The 18,103-nt window shown below is 47.9% G+C and overlaps 1 protein-coding gene across 5 annotated transcripts in view; it reads left to right on the top strand.

Annotated features, from left to right (window-relative positions):
* Window positions 1–18,103, top strand: part of LOC136624332 (oocyte zinc finger protein XlCOF6-like) — a 459,204-nt gene that overhangs the window by 200,592 nt on the left and 240,509 nt on the right. The window contains exons 2-3 of one of the 5 annotated variants that reach the window (XM_066598261.1): window positions 14,260–14,392; window positions 16,794–16,973. The exons of the other annotated variants lie outside the window; for them this stretch is intronic. Of the exons in view, the coding sequence (XP_066454358.1) occupies window positions 14,315–14,392; window positions 16,794–16,973 (258 nt within the window). The 5' untranslated portion in view covers window positions 14,260–14,314. The remainder of the gene's footprint in view (window positions 1–14,259; window positions 14,393–16,793; window positions 16,974–18,103) is intronic. 5 annotated transcript variants of the gene reach the window in all.

The following is an 18,103-nucleotide window of genomic DNA, read 5'->3' as shown; positions in this document are numbered from 1 at the left end:
CTCCCACACTCTGAAGCTTGAATCTCTGTGGAGATTAATGTTTTCCTAACATACAACGCAATACCTCCTCCCCATTTGTTAGATCTATTTCTTATAAAAAGGTTGTATCCTTCAAGCCTTGTATTCCAATCATCTTATCATTCCACCAAGTTTCCGTGATGCCGATGACATCATATTTCTCTTCCTGTGTCAGGAGCTCCAATTATCCTTGTTAGTTTCTGATCCTCTGTGCATTTGTGTAAAAACGTTTTAGTTTGTGATCGGTGTCTCTTGCTCCTCTACTTTTTTTTCATTTCTAATAGAAAGGTTCTCAATTGTATTAATTAGCTGTATGTTTTTTTCTGGCCTTTCACTTCCCTTCCCATATTGTTTTAGTCTAAAGCTTTCCTGATGAGAGTTACAAGGCGCCTGCCAAATATATGCTTACCTGTCTTTGTAAGGTGCATCCCGTCTCCAGCAATGAGCCCATTATACAGGTAATTCACCCCATGGTCTAGAAATCCAAATCATTGCTGACGGCACCATTTATGTAGCTTGTTGTTCCCCTCTAGAATCCTGTTCCACCTCCTTATTCCATGGCCCCCCACTGGGAGGATTGATGAAAAGACCACCAGGACTCCCAGTTCCTTCACCTTCCTGCAGAGGTCTTCAAAGCCTCTGCAGTTAGTCGCAAGCTCCAACAAGGTCCTCCATGTATAAGTAGGGATGGGTGATGTTCTGTAGGACTGAGGGGTCTTGTTATCCTATCAGACACATCTGTGATTTGTGCCCCTGGCAGACATGTCAGATCTGCAGACAGCGGCCTCTGTTTCCCTATAGAACAGTGTTCCCCAACTCCAGTCCTTAGGGACCACCAACAGGTCATGTTTTCAGGATATCCTATAGCAAGAACCCCTGTGGCAATGTGTGAGGCACCGACAATAATTCCATCACCTGTGCAACACTGAGGAAATCCTGAAAACATGACCTGTTGGCGGTCCCTGAGGACTGGAGTTGGGGAACACTGTTCTATAGGGAATCCCCTACAACCAGCATCTACTCTTCACAGCAACAACACTTCTATCCCTCCATCCAGGAGGGTTCTGAGTGCTTATACACACGCTCGGCTCCGCTCCTCCGTCTCACACACACACGGCTCCACTCCCCCGGCTCGCACACGCTCGGCTCTGCCCCTCTGTCTCACACATGCTCGGCTCTTCCGTCTTACACACGTTCAGCTCTGCTCCTCCGTCTCGCACACACTCGGCTCTGCTCCTCCGTCTCGCACACACTCGGCTCTGCTCCTCCGTCTCACACACACTCGGCTCTGCTCCTCCGTCTCACACACACTCGGCTCTGCTCCTCCGTCTCGCACACACTCGGCTCTACTCCTCTGTCTCGCACACACTCGGCTCTGCTCCTCCGTCTCACACACACTCGGCTCTGCTCCTCCGTCTCACACACACTCGGCTCTGCTCCTCCGTCTCACACACACTCGGCTCTGCTCCTCCGTCTCGCACACACTCGGCTCTGCTCCTCCGTCTTGCACACACTCGGCTCTGCTCCTCCGTCTTGCACACACTCGGCTCTGCTCCTCCGTCTTGTACACACTCGGCTCTGCTCCTCCGTCTTGCACACACTCGGCTCTGCTCCTCCGTCTTGCACACACTCGGCTCTGCTCCTCTGTCTTGCGCACACTCGGCTTTGCTCCTCCGTCTCACACACTCGGCTCTGCTCCTCTGTCTTGCACACCCTCGGCTCTGCTCCTCCGTCTCACACACGTTCAGCTCTGCTCCTCCGTCTCGCACACACTCGGCTCTGCTCCTCTGTCTCGCACACACTCGGCTCTGCTCCTCTGTCTTGCACACACTCGGCTCTGCTCCTCTGTCTTGCACACACTCGGCTCTGCTCCTCTGTCTTGCACACACTCGGCTCTGCTCCTCTGTCTTGCACACACTCGGCTCCACTCTCCTGTCTCACACACGCTCGGCTCTGCTCCATGTACTCTCTGAATACATCCTCACACAGCAGAGTCCTGCATCCACTGAGCAGAGAGACCTGGTCATGTGACCCCTTGTCTCCTCCCACACACTGGTCACATGATGGTGACATCATCACAGGGCCTGTAAGCACAGAACAACCCCGCGGCTCCTGTCCGGCTGCAGGTGGAGGTATGTGGGGGCATTTTGTCACTTATCCCTTTTTTAGGAGGGATGTCGTGTATCATTAAGGAGAGCACCTAGAATGTGAGTGGGTTGGGAGGGGAATAGTCTCTCCCCAAGGAGAACACCTAAAAGTTGAGTGAGGCCACTTATAGGACCATGCAAGCTCCTCTGGGTAATTTATGCAAATCAGGAAGCGCCACCTATTGGATGGCAACATTCTTTGAAATCAATGTGACTTTTTAACAAGTCTTAAAGGGGTTGTCCCGCGCCGAAACGGGTTTTTTTTTTTTCAACCCCCCCCCATTTGGCGCGAGACAACCCCGATGCAGGGACCTAAAGAAAGCTTACCGGAGCGCTTACCTTAATCCCCGCGCTCCGGTGACTTCTATACTTACCGGTGAAGATGGCCGCCGGAATCCTCTTCCTCCGTGGACCGCAGCTCTTCTGTGCGGTCCATTGCCGATTCCAGCCTCCTGATTGGCTGGAATCGGCACGTGACGGGGCGGAGCTACACGGAGTCGGCATTCTGCACGAGCGGCTCCATTGAAGAGAGCAGAAGACCCAGACTGCGCAAGCGCGGCTAATTTGGCCATCGGAGGGTGAAAATTAGTCGGCTCCATGGGAACGAGGACGCTAGCAGCGGAGCAGGTAAGTATAAAACTTTTTATAACTTCTGTATGGCTCATAATTAATGCACAATGTACATTACAAAGTGCATTAATATGGCCATACAGAAGTGTATAGACCCAATTGCTGCCGCGGGACAACCCCTTTAACATTGATTGGAGTAGGAAGTAAATCACCCAGCGCAGCTTGCATGAGTGGCCCCATTCACCTTCTAGGTATCCCCACACCCCTTTTGGGTGTTCTCCTTGAGGAGGTACTATGCCCCTGCCAACCCAGACACCCTCTCGGTGTCTCCCCACACTTTTTGGGTGCTCTTAAGGAGACACTACACCCCTCCTGACCCATGTTGCAAGCCTCTCACCAGCTAAGCAAGAAGCCTACTGCACACTGATGAGGGGCAAACACCCCGAAACAGCTGTCTGTGTATGGAGTCTGGCTTGGTTTTCTATTCCCAATCATTATTAAAGGGGTTGTCACGCGCCGAAACAGGTTTTTTTTTTTTTCAACAGCCCCCTCGTTCGGCGCGAGACAAACCCGATGCAGGGGTTAAAAAAAAAACAACCGCACAGCGCTTACCTGAATCCCCGCGCTCCGGTGACTTATTACTTACCTGGTGAAGATGGCCACCGGGATCTTCTCCCTCGGTGGACCGCAGGTCTTCTGTGCGGTCCATTGCCGATTCCAGCCTTCTGATTGGCTGGAATCGGCACGTGACGGGGCGGAGCTACGAGGAGCCGCTCTCCGACACGAGTGGCCCCATTCAGAAAAGAAGACCGGACTGCGCAAGCGCGTCTAATCGGGCGATTAGACGCTGAAAATTAGACGGCACCATGGAGACGAGGACGCTAGCAACGGAACAGGTAAGTGAATAACTTCTGTTTGGCTCATAATTAATGCACAATGTACATTACAAAGTGCATTAATATGGCCATACAGAAGTGTATACCCCCACTTGCTTTCGCGGGACAACCCCTTTAAGTCACATTGATTTGAAGGAATGCTGCCATCCAATAGGTGGCGCTGCAGAGGTAATGTTCCATCTTCCTTATTAGCTCTTTCATAAACGTTGTTAGTAGCCTCTCTCTTACTGGCCCTCAGACCCCTCAGGCTGCTGTCGCCGCGGCGTTGGGGGCCGTTCAGGGTTTTCGTCTCTCTGCTCTGTTTTTGGAGAAGAGAAACTGATATAAAACAGATTCATTTTTTCCCCCATTAAACTCAATGGGGTTTCAGAAAAACAGAAAGCAAACTGAAGCCCCCTCCCCTCCCCCGCTCGCTTCCATTACAGGGTTTTTCTTACAAAAATATAACCCCGCAGACTGCGCTATTTGTCCATCAAAAAAAACACAAACCTGGCGGCATGGAAGCGAACTCAAGGCTTTCCATTTGCTGTCTGTTTTTTTTTTGTTTTTTTTAAACCCCACTGAAATTAATGTGGAAAAAAATTGATCCGTTTCTTTCACTTTTATTTCAGTTTCCCTGAACGGCCCCCAACGCCGCAGCGACGGCCGCCTTATCTCTACCTTTTATCTCAGGGGGTTTTACACGGACGGCTCACCGGTCTCAGATGCCGGACGGGTCGCCCCGGTGATGACCGCGTAAATGCAGCGGTACAATCATCGGTAGTGAATGGCGGTGGAGCTGGGATTGTTCCGGCCGCCTCCATTCACAGTAAACAGGCCGCCGTTCATACATGATGACTGCCTGTTTACACGGCCGGTCCGTCCTTCAGGCTTCATACATCATGATCTGAGCGATGAATGAATGTATCGCTTATTGTTCCGTCATGCCGGTATTCACATCGAATGATAACGTTCAGATCCTCGCTGATCGCCGTGTAGAAGGGCCCTCAGTGAGTGGTCTCCCGATGTGTAGGTCGCAGATCGTTCAGTTTTCGGTGAAAGAGAGGGGAAGGGGAGACGAAAACATTTACAAAATAAGGTGTTTCTCAATTGTGAGTGAACGTGTGGTATACATACAGTACATGTATATAACAGCTGATACAATTAAGAATGGATCCTGGATGGCCTCCCCCCCCCCCCCCCCCTTACCCTTCTCCCCTTTTCCTTTGTTGTCTTCCACCCGTCGGTGTGTACCCAACCCCCCTTTATTATCGTTAATTATGAGTATCAATACACATGGGAAGTTTATTCAGTTCAAGAAGGTTTATTGGTGATTTTGTACAAGATATCTGAAAACGTTAAAGGTTGCTTTTTTATATGATTGAGGTGTACAATATCAGAAAGCCTTCCTTTATGTGTTACAATCTTACGTGTTATGTTTATGAAAAAGCAATAAAATGTCTTGGAAGAAAAATATGTATGCAGCCCAAAATGGTAATAATAAAAACTACAGCTCACTCTGCAAAAAATGAGCCCTTGCACAGCCCAATCACTGAAAAAAAAAAAAAATTACGGGTTCCATAATATGGCGACAGAAAGCAATTCTTGTTTAACAGAAAAATGTATTTACTTTTTAAAATTAGAGAAACATTAAAAAAACGATATGAATTTGGTATCACGACAATCAGACTGACTCGTAGAACAAAATTCATATGTCATTTTTACTGTACTGTGAACTCAATAAAGGCTAAACCCATCAACAAAGAAAAAAAATTAAAAAAAAAAAAGCAGGGGGTTTCTTGCTTTATTATACTACATATTTGGCTTTATTGGAAATAACTGTAATATTTGTGATAGCCGTTTCTCTACGATCCATTTTTCTTACTTTTCTCTATTTTGCCGAATGTAAAAGTTTCCACAGATCTTTACTAAAGCGTCTCCATCTGTAACAGAAGCGTACGGCTGCACTAGTTGTATAACGGTCAGTATATGCGCCGTCACCCAGCAGTACGGTGTACAGGCCGGACATGATGTAATAGTCAGTATATGTGCTGTCAGCCAACAGTACGGTGTACAGGCCGGACATGATGTAATAGTCAGTATATGCGCTGTCACCCAGCAGTACGGTGTACAGGCCGGACATGATGTAATAGTCAGTATATGTGCTGTCAGCCAACAGTACGGTGTACAGGCCGGACATGATGTAATAGTCAGTATATCTGCTGTCACCCAACAGTACAGTGTACAGGCCGGGCATGATGTAATAGTCAGTATATGCGCTGTCACCCAGCAGTACGGTGTACAGGCCGGACATGATGTAATAGTCAGTATATGCGCTGTCACCCAGCAGTATGGTGTACAGGCTGGACATGATGTAATAGTTAGTATATGCGCTGTCACCCAACAGTACGGTGTACCAGCTGGACATGATGTAATAGTTAGTATATGCGCTGTCACCCGGCAGTACGGTGTACAGGCCGGACATGATGTAATAGTCAGTATATGCGCTGTCACCCAACAGTACGGTGTACAGGCCGGACATGATGTAATAGTCAGTATATGTGCTGTCACCCAACAGTACGGTGTATAGGCTGGACATGATGTAATAGTCAGTATATGCGCTGTCACCCAACAGTACGGTGTACAGGCTGGACATGATGTAATAGTTAGTATATGCGCTGTCACCCGGCAGTACGGTGTACAGGCCGGACATGATGTAATAGTCAGTATATGCGCTGTCACCCAACAGTACGGTGTACAGGCCGGACATGATGTAATAGTCAGTATATGTGCTGTCACCCAACAGTACGGTGTACAGGCCGGACATGATGTAATAATCAGTATATGTCCTGTCAACCAACAGTACGGTGTACAGGCCGGACATGATGTAATAGTCAGTATATGCGCTGTCACCCAACAGTACAGTGTACAGGCCGGACATGATGTAATAGTCAGTATATGTGCTGTCACCCAACAGTAGGGTGTACAGTCCGGACATGATGTAATAGTCAGTATATGCCCTGTCACCCAACAGTACGGTGTACAAGCCGGACATGATGTAATAGTCAGTATATGCCCTATCACCCAACAGTACGGTGTACAAGCCGGACATGATGTAATAGTCAGTATATGTGCTGTCACCCAACAGTAGGGTGTACAGTCCGGACATGATGTAATAGTCAGTATATGCCCTGTCACCCAACAGTACGGTGTACAAGCCGGACATGATGTAATAGTCAGTATATGTGCTGTCACCCAACAGTACGGTGTACAGGCCGGACATGATGTAATAGTCAGTACATGTGCTGTCACCCAACAGTACGGTGTACAGACCGGACATGATGTAATAGTCAGTATATGTGCTGTCACCCAGCTGTACGGTGTACAGGCTGGACATGATGTAATAGTCAGTATATGCGCCGTCACCCAACAGTACGGTGTACAGGCTGGACATGATGTATTAGTCAGTATGTGCGCTGTCACCCAACGGTACGGTGTACAGGTCGGACATGATGTAATAGTCAGTATATGCCCTGTCACCCAACAGTACGGTGTACAAGCCGGACATGATGTATTAGTCAGTATATGCGCTGTCACCCAACAGTACGGTGTACAGGCCGGACATGATGTAATAGTCAGTATATGCGCTGTCAACCAACAGTACGGTGTGCAGGCTGGACATGATGTAATAGTATATGTGCTGTCACCCAGCAGTACGGTGCACAGGCCGGGCATGATGTAATAGTCAGTATATGCGCTGTCGACCAACAGTACGGTGTGCAGGCTGGACATGATGTAATAGTCAGTATATGCGCTGTCACCCAACAGTGCGGTGTACAGGCTGGACATGATATAATAGTCATTATATGTGCTGTCTCTCAACAGTACGGTGTACAGGCCGGACATGATGTAATAGTATATGTGCTGTCACCTAGCAGTATGGTGCACAGCCCGGGCATGATGTAATAGTCAGTATATGCGCTGTCACCCAACAGTACAGTGTACAGGCCGGACATGATGTAATAGTCAGTATATGCGCTGTCACCCAACAGTACGGTGTGCAGGCCGGACATGATGTAATAGTCAGTATATGCGCGGTCACCCAACAGTACGGTGTATAGGCTGGACATGATGTAATAGTATATGTGCTGTCACCCAGCAGTACGGTGCACAGCCCGGGCATGATGTAATAGTCAGTATATGCGCTGTCACCCAACAGTACAGTGTACAGGCCGGACATGATGTAATAGTCAGTATATGCGCTGTCACCCAACAGTACGGTGTGCAGGCCGGACATGATGTAATAGTCAGTATATGCGCTGTCACCCAACAGTACTGTGTACAGGCCGGACATGATGTAATAGTCAGTATATGTGCTGTCACCCAACAGTACGGTGTACAGGCCGGACAGGATGTAATAGTCAGTATATGTGCTGTCACCCAACAGTACGGTGTACAGGCCGGACAGGATGTAATAGTCAGTATATGTGCTGTCACCCAACAGTACGGTGTACAGGCCGGACACGATGTAATAGTCAGTATATGTGCTGTCACCCAACAGTACGGTGCACAGGCCAGGCATGATGTAATAGTCAGTATATGCGCTGTCACCCAGCAGTACGGTGTACAGGCCGGGCATGATATAATAGTCACTATATGCGCTGTCACCCAACAGTACGGTGTACAGGCCGGACATGATGTAATAGTATATGTGCTGTCACCCAACAGTACGGTGTACAGGCCGGACATGATGTAATAGTCAGTATAAGCGCTGTCACCCAACAGTACGGTCTACAGGCTGGACATGATGTAATAGTCAGTATATGTGCTGTCACCCAACAGCGCGGTGTACAGACCGGACATGATGTAATAGTCAGTATATGCGCCGTCACCCAGCAGTACGGTGTACAGGCCGGACATGATGTAATAGTCAGTATATGCGCTGTCACCCAACAGTACGGTGTACAGGCCGGACATGATGTAAAAATTCAGTATATGCGCTGTCACCCAACAGTACGGTGTACAGGCCGGACATGATGTAATAGTATATGCGCTGTCACCCGGCAGTACGGTGTACAGGCCGGACATGATGTAATAGTCAGTATATGCGCTGTCACCCAACAGTACGCTGTACAGGCCGGACATGATGTAATAGTCAGTATATGCGCTGTCACCCAACAGTACGGTGTACAGGCTGGACATGATATAATAGTATATCTGCTGTCACCCAGCAGTACGGTGCACAGGCCGGGCATGATGTAATAGTCAGTATATGCGCTGTCACCCAACAGTACGGTGTACAGGCCGGACATGATATAATAGTATATGTGCTGTCACCCAGTAGTACGGTGCACAGGCCGGGCATGATGTAATAGTCAGGATATGCGCTGTCACCCAACAGTACGGTGTACAGGCTGGACATGATATAATAGTATATCTGCTGTCACCCAGCAGTACGGTGTAAAGGCCGGACATGATATAATAGTATATGCGATGTCACCCAACAGTACGGTATACAGGCCGGACATGATGTAATAGTCAGTATATGCGCTGTCATTCACCAGTACGGTGTACAGGCCGGACATGATGTAATAGTCAGTATATGTGCTGTCACCCAACAGTACGGTGTACAGGCCGGACATGATATAATAGTCAGTATATGCGCTGTCACCCAACAGTACGGTGTACAGTCCGGACATGATGTAATAGTATATGTGCTGTCACCCGGCAGTACGGTGTACAGGCTGGACATGATGTAATAGTCAGTATATGCGCTTTCACCCAACAGTACGGTGTACAGGCCGGACATGATGTAATAGTCAGTATATGCGCTGTCACCCAACAGTACGGTGTACAGGCTGGACATGATGTAATAGTCAGTATATGCGCTGTAACCCAACAGTACGGTGTACAGTCCGGACATGATGTAATAGTCAGTATATGCGCTGTCACCCGGCAGTACGGTGTACAGGCCGGACATGATGTAATAGTCAGTTTATGTGCTGTCACCCAACAGTACGGTGTACAGGCCGGACATGATGTAATAGTCAGTATATGTGCTGTCACCCAACAGTACGGTGTACAGGCCGGACATGATGTAATCAGTATATGTGCTGTCACCCAACAGTACGGTGTACAGGCCGGACATGATGTAGTAGTCAGTATATGCGCTGTCACCCAACAGTACGGTGTACAGGCCGGACATGATGTAATAGTCAGTATATGCGCTGTCACCCGGCAGTACGGTGTACAGGCCGGACATGATGTAATAGTATATGCGCTGTTACCCAGCAGTACGGTGTACAGGCCGGACATGATGTAATAGTCAGTATATGCGCTGTCACCCAACAGTACGGTGTACAGGACGGTCATGATGTAATAGTCAGTATATGCGCTGTCACCCAACAGTACGGTGTACAGGCCGGACATGATGTAATAGTCAGTATATGCGCTGTCACCCAACAGTACAGTGTACAGGCCGGACATGGTGTAATAGTCAGTATATACGCTGTCACCCAACAGTACGGTGTACAGGCCGGACATGGTGTAATAGTCAGTATATGCGCTGTCACCCAACAGTACGGTGTACAGGCCGAACATGATGTAATAGTCAGTATATGCGCTGTCACCCAACAGTACGGTGTGCAGGCCGGACTTGGTGTAATAGTCAGTATATGCGCTGTCACCCAGCAGTACGGTGTATAGGCCAGACATGATGTAATAGTCATTATAAGCGCTGTCACCCAACAGTACGGTGTACAGGCCGGACATGATGTAATAGTATATGCGCTGTCACCCAACAGTACGGTGTACAGGCCGGACATGATGTAATAGTCAGTATATGCGCTGTCACCCAGCAGTACGGTGTACAGGCCGGACATGATGTAATAGTCAGTATATGCGCTGTCACCCAGCAGTACGGTGTACAGGCCGGACATGATGTAATAGTCAGGATATGTGCTGTCACCCAACAGTACGGTGTACAGGCCGGACATGATATAATAGTCAGTATATGCGCTGTCACCCAACAGTACGGTGTACAGTCCCGACATGATGTAATAGTATATGTGCTGTCACCCGGCAGTACGGTGTACAGGCTGGACATGATGTCATACTCAGTATATGCGCTTTCACCCAACAGTACGGTGTACAGGCCGGACATGATGTTATAGTCAGTATATGTGCTGTCGCCCAACAGTAGGGTGTACAGGCTGGACATGATGTAATAGTCAGTATATGCGCTGTCACCCAGCAGTACGGTGTACAGGCCGGACATGATGTAATAGTCAGTATATGCGCTGTCACCCAGCAGTACGGTGTACAGGCCGGACATGATGTAATAGTCAGGATATGTGCTGTCACCCAACAGTACGGTGTACAGGCCGGACATGATATAATAGTCAGTATATGCGCTGTCACCCAACAGTACGGTGTACAGTCCCGACATGATGTAATAGTATATGTGCTGTCACCCGGCAGTACGGTGTACAGGCTGGACATGATGTCATACTCAGAATATGCGCTTTCACCCAACAGTACGGTGTACAGGCCGGACATGATGTTATAGTCAGTATATGTGCTGTCACCCAACAGTAGGGTGTACAGGCTGGACATGATGTAATAGTCAGTATATGCGCTGTCACCCAGCAGTACGGTGTACAGGCCGGACATGATGTAATAGTCAGTATATGCGCTGTCACCCAGCAGTACGGTGTACAGGCCGGACATGATGTAATAGTCAGGATATGTGCTGTCACCCAACAGTACGGTGTACAGGCCGGACATGATATAATAGTCAGTATATGCGCTGACACCCAACAGTACGGTGTACAGGCCGGACATGATGTAATCAGTATATGTGCTGTCACCCAACAGTACGGTGTACAGTCCGGACATGATGTAATCAGTATATGTGCTGTCACCCAACAGTACGGTGTACAGGCCGGACATGATGTAATCAGTATATGTGCTGTCACCCAACAGTACGGTGTACAGGCCGGACATGATGTAATAGTCAGTATATGCGCTGTCACCCAACATTACGGTGTACAGGCCGAACATGATGTAGTAGTCAGTATATGCGCTGTCACCCAACAGTACGGTGTACAGGCTGGACATGATGTAATAGTCAGTATATGCGCTGTCACCCGGCAGTACGGTGTACAGGTCGGACATGATGTAATAGTATATGCGCTGTCACCCAACAGTACGGTGTACAGGCCGGACATGATGTAATAGTCAGTATATGCGCTGTCACCCAACAGTACGGTGTACAGGCCGGACATGGTGTAATAGTCAGTATATGCGCTGTCACCCAACAGTACGATGTGCAGGCCGGACTTGGTGTAATAGTCACTATATGCGCTGTCACCCAGCAGTACGGTGTATAGGCCAGACATGATGTAATAGTCATTATAAGCGCTGTCACCCAGCAGTACGGTGTACAGGCCGGACATGATGTAATAGTATATGTGCTGTCACCCAACAGTACGGTGTACAGACCGGACATGATGTAATAATCAGTATATGCGCTGTCACCCAGCAGTACGGTGTACAGGCCGGACATGATGTAATAGTCGGTATATGCGCCGTCACCCAACAGTACGGTGTGCAAGCCGGAATTCGTGTAATAGTCAGTATATGCGCTGTCTCCCGGCAGTACGGTGTATAGGCCAGACATGATGTAATAGTCATTATAAGCGCTGTCACCCAACAGTACGGTGTACAGGCCGGACATGATGTAATAGTATATGTGCTGTCACCCAACAGTACGGTGTACAGGCCGGACATGATGTAATAGTCAGTATATGCGCTGTCACCCGGCAGTACGGTGTACAGGCCGGACATGATGTAATAGTCAGTATATGCGCTGTCACCCAACAGTACGGTGTACAGGCCGGACATGATGTAATAGTCAGTATATGCGCTGTCACCCAGTAGTACGGTGTACAGGCCGGACATGATGTAATAGTCAGTATATGCGCTGTCACCCAGCAGTACGGTGTACAGGCCGGACATGATGTAATAGTCAGTATATGCGCTGTCACCCAGCAGTACGGTGTACAGGCCGGACATGATGTAATAGTCAGGATATGTGCTGTCACCCAACAGTACGGTGTACAGGCCGGACATGATGTAATAGTCAGTATATGCGCTGTCACCCAACAGTACGGTGTACAAGCCGGACATGATGTAATAGTCAGTATATGCGCTGTCATTCAGCAGTACGGTGTACAGGCCGGACATGATGTACTAGTCAGTATATGCGATGTCACCCAGCAGTACGGTGTACAGGCCGGACATGGTGTAATAGTCAGTATATGCGCTGTCACCCAGCAGTACGGTGTACAGGCCGGACATGATGTAATAGTCAGTATATGCGCTGTCACCCAGCAGTACGGTGTACAGGCCGGACATGATGTAATAGTCAGTATATGCGCTGTCACCCAGCAGTACGGCGTATAGGCCAGACATGATGTAATAGTCAGTATATGTGCTGTCACCCAGCAGTACGGTGTACAGGCCGGACATGATGTCATCGCTGCTCGTTACTTGTGAATTGTCTCTGGAAGATGACATTACCATCCATCTATGAACAGCGTGCGCTCTAGAACATGCTGGAAGATCCAGAAAGCACAGATAAACATTGGCTACTGGGTTGGGGCCCTTTTACACGGCACGATCAGCGTTCAGATTCTCGTTGGATTGTAGGAATCCGAATGCTAATAGTTCAGTGTAAATGTTGGCGGTGACTGAGAGACCAACGATAATTCACGTGTCGCTCAGTTTCTGCAGACATGGAAATAAAACTCCGATCCTTCATCCATGCACTACGGCCTGTATACTGGGGATGGAAGCGGACGGGCCACAACGATCTCCGGCCGCTCCACCTCTACTCAGCACAGGCGCGATTATCATTCACATGGCTGCCGGCCACTGAAGCCCTCGACAGTCGTCCCATGTAAGAGGACCCTTACTGTTAGGATATGTTCAGACAGGAAGATCCAGCATGGCTTTATCCACATGGAGTCCAACTCTGAAGACCACAACAGAAATCCACGGCTGAGCTTCAGATCTCCACCGCAGATCCACATGCGGATTTGGTCTTTTAAAATGAGAAATTCGCTCTCTAGTCTACAGTTTTTTGAGCAGATTTTTTTCACCCGCAGATTTCAAATTTCTTTCCAGAAAAAAAAAGTGTTGTGTGACTTCTGGACACGGAATCCACAGCGGAGATTTGCTTCAATTTCTGCATCAAAATCTGCAACATAGGAACATAATCTAAGGTGGTTAATCGAGCAAATACTGTTGATGACCTCTCCTCAGGGTTGGACAAGAATAGTTTATTGCCGGGGATCCACCACTCCAGATTCCTTGCGATCAGCTGATCGTCTGGCCCGCTGTCAGTGGGTGGAGTGCGGTTAGACGTCCGGCGTAGCTGCATTTATTGAGGTCTGGATGATCAGCTGAGCAGCAGATCCACGAGGATCAACTATTGATGACCCATCCTGATGATGATTACTGAATAGTATTTGCCTGGAAATCCCCTTTGGTATCTCCTCACACATTTCACCTTATGATCTGCAGTAATTGTATTATTACAGGGGATTTTCTATGATGTTACATTGTCTCGTCTTCTCCCCATTCAGGATCCTCGGCTGATATCTTCTATATCAGATAATATTCCTGATTGACCCGACAACGATGGATAGGAAGAGGGACAAGATGGCAGAGAGTATATTCACCCTCACCCTAGAGATACTCTTCCGGCTTACAGGAGAGGTGAGAGATTCTGGGGATGACGTCACGTTCCATCATTATTATATTTGTAAAAGTTGACCTGACCGCCTCGTAGCTTGGCAGATGCAACCTCACTGATGGTATCACCATTTTTGTTGTATCTCTACTGGCCTCTGTTGCCCCCATACAGGCTATATTTAAATTCGAGTCCCAGTGTCTTGAATATGCCTTGAAGTGGATGGTGCCGCCAGCACTCATTGTCAGTCACATCTAATGTCCCCCATTAACAGTGAGTGGTGGGAACTGTCCCCTCAACACTTCTAAAGCACTGGGACTTGAATTTAAGGATAGCCTGTTCGGGAAACTGGGGTGTGGGGGGTAGTGAAAAAAAAGGTGGTGATAAAGGCAGCAGGACTGCAGATGCAAAGCTCTGCTACCGGCCTGCTTAAATGCAGACATGGACAGGTCCTACTCTACCGGCCTGCTTACATGCAGACATGGACAGGTCCTACTTTACCGGCCTGCTTAAATGCAGACATGGACAGGGCCTACTCTACCGGCCCGCTTAAACGCAGACATGGACAAGTCCTACTCTACCGGCCCGCTTACATGCAGACATGGACAGGTCCTACTCTACCGGCCCGCTTACATGCAGACATGGACAGGTCCTACTCTACCGGCCCGCTTACATGCAGACATGGACAGGTCCTACTCTACCGGCCCGCTTACATGCAGACATGGACAGGTCCTACTCTACCGGCCCGCTTACATGCAGACATGGACAGGTCCTACTCTACCGGCCCGCTTACATGCAGACATGGACAGGTCCTCCTCTACCGGCCCGCTTACATGCAGACATGGACAGGTCCCACTCTACCGGCCCGCTTACATGCAGACATGGACAGGTCCTACTCTACCGGCCCGCTTACATGCAGACATGGACAGGTCCCACTCTACCGGCCCGCTTACATGCAGACATGGACAGCTCCTCCTCTACCGGCCCGCTTACATGCAGACATGGACAGGTCCTACGTAGATTGTTTTTTAGGGATAGATTTTAGGCTGTCATTGTAAAAAAAAGACAATAAGATAGCCCATACTAACCCTTCCCAGGTCCCCAATGCTGAGCGCTTCATCCCAGTCTACCCCTCTGACTCTGTTTGCAACCTATGGAGTTAGGGAGCTTTCAGATGGAGCGATTATCATTCAAATGAGCAAAAGTCAAATCATTTAGTCTAAACACAAACCAACGACTAAACGATGAATGAGCATCTTTCACATTTCGTTCATTGTTCATGTTATGCAGGCATTACAACCACCATCGCCTCGCTTGCTTATACAGGGACTGAACGATTCTGAACGATTCTCATTTGAACAAGCCAAAGAAGCATCTGCCTGTCTAAACTGATGTGCAATGCGTCAGCGGGGACATCACTCGCTCATTCAAATGAGAATCGGCTCGACTAAAAGGACCCTTATCCTGCAATGGAACGGTTGACTGCTGAGGGCTGTGACTGGCTGCAGCGTGAAAGAAAGCATCGGATGGGGTACGGGCGTGCGGTGCTGCAGCTGCGGGGACCGGGGACAGCGGAATTTTTTTTTCAGACTTTGTGTTTTTTAAACAAGGCAGTTTATAAAAATTATTTTGGAAAACACCCTTTAAGCAGCCGTCTGGTTTCAGACAAACATCGAGCAATAGTGAGAAAGTGAGTAAAATAAGTTTTACTAAGGGCCTTTACACACTGGCACTTACACGTATGATTCTTGTATGCAGAAAACATACATGAAAAACGTGTAAAACTTCATGTGCTTTAAGCTTCATACTTTTTAAATCCCATGTGCGGTATACGTTTTTCACAGTAAAACCTATTTTTAACAGAGTTCTAAAGTTCAACATTTTTTTTTACCCTTCAAGGCATTTGATCTGAAAACACGTATACGTTTAGTGTGTGGAAACCCACAGCCAAATGTTTCTGTATGTTTTTCAATGACTGCGATGTTAAAAATATACGTATGTTTCCACACTTTTTTTGTTGGACACACGAGGGCAGTCGGCTGCGCTGTTCAGTCCCATAACAAAATGTATGGAAACCTGTTCCTGGCTAAACGTAGTCAAACGTATGCTTTGCTTAAATAGGTTTAGCCCACTAGAGCCTACGGGTCAGTTAAACGCTACACTTTCATCTGTTTTCCGCTGCAGCGGTCGCGTGTTGTTAACATGATGTCATCACTGCAGGCGATTAAACAAAGTCCAGCGGGTAGAATCTTCACAGCAGCGTTAGATTTAATACAGAAGCTTGTTTTATGTAATTTCTCTGCATTGCTCAGTTCTTTTTATCATGAAATTGGACAACCCCTCTAATACCAGATGATATGACGGGAGACATGAAGGACTCTGGGAATGTCTGCAGGGATATTTATGGATGTATCTCCACATAAACAGGATTACACGGTAGTGAAGAAGACTTCTAGTGATGGCTGTCAGGCCCCGGTGTCTGATGGATGGGGAAGACCCCTGAGCCCAATCACAGGGCCTCCACCTCACCCCCTGATACTGGAGGAAATCAATGAGCAGAAGATCCTAGAACTCATCAACAAGATGATTGAGCTGCTGACTGGAGAGGTGACGCTGCTGGGAATGCTGGGACATTATACAGTAACGCTATGGCGGTATAACGTGTCTGGGTGATGACGGTATCATTGTGTTGTCAGGTACCTATAAGGTGTCAGGACTTCACTGTCTATTTCTCCATGGAGGAGTGGGAGTATTTAGAAGGACACAAGGATCTGTACAAGGACGTCATGATGGAGGACCACCATCCCACCCCATCACCAGGTAATAGACAGGACTAAATCCACATGGCCTTTATTATTTGTATGTAGAGAATGAATTCAGTGGCTGTCTGTGTTTTCTGCAGGTGGATCCAGTAAGAGAACAGCAGCGGAGAGATGTCCCCGGCCTCTTCTTCCACAGGATGATCAGGTAGGACATAAAGTTCCCGTCTTCAGTACTGCGGCCGTGAATGTCTAGTTTTATCCAATAGTATTATAGGATTTATGATTGTTTAAAGGGAATGCTTAAGCAGAAAACGACCTGTTTTATGTTGAAGAGCGTTTTTATGTTGACGTTTATATGTTGAAGAGCCACTGTGGCAAAACACATTTTACCATTTCTGCCCCCTCATCTGATTGCCTGTCACACTCTGGAGGTCCCCTCTGTATATTGCAGCCACTCCCATGCAGTGCAGCCTCCTGTCGGATACTCATCAGGCATCATCTTGATGGTGACATTTTTGCTTTCACATTAATCCTATGATTCATCACCGTAGCATTAGCTAGAGCCTGTGCCATTTCTGCCTGCTCGGTGGGCCGTTCAATTTTTCATTACCTTCTATATTCTTCTAAATAAGCTAAAGCCCATAACTATACAGTCAGCAGGATGAGCTGCGATTTCCTCTATTGTAACTGTGTGACAGGAACTGTGTGATTATCACCAGTAACTGTGGCAGGAGTGTAGTAGGCTCCATGTAATAGCATCATACAGACTGAGAAGCTGATTGAAAACTGAACACATAAACCTAAGTAAATATGAGCTGATCAAAATTGAGATCACATAACCATCTGAGGAGAAAGAAGCCAGGAGCTTCAGATCGAAAGGAACAACTAACCAAGATAACACCAGTCAACTTATATATATATTGGGATGATAGCTCCATAATGAATCCTTTTTTTTTTTTACCAAAGTGGCCCGTT

The sequence above is a fragment of the Eleutherodactylus coqui genome, chromosome 4, assembly GCF_035609145.1.
Source record: "Eleutherodactylus coqui strain aEleCoq1 chromosome 4, aEleCoq1.hap1, whole genome shotgun sequence".
In the NCBI taxonomy this organism is placed as follows: Eukaryota; Metazoa; Chordata; class Amphibia; order Anura; family Eleutherodactylidae; genus Eleutherodactylus; species Eleutherodactylus coqui.
This window is presented reverse-complemented; position numbering and strand designations above follow the sequence as displayed.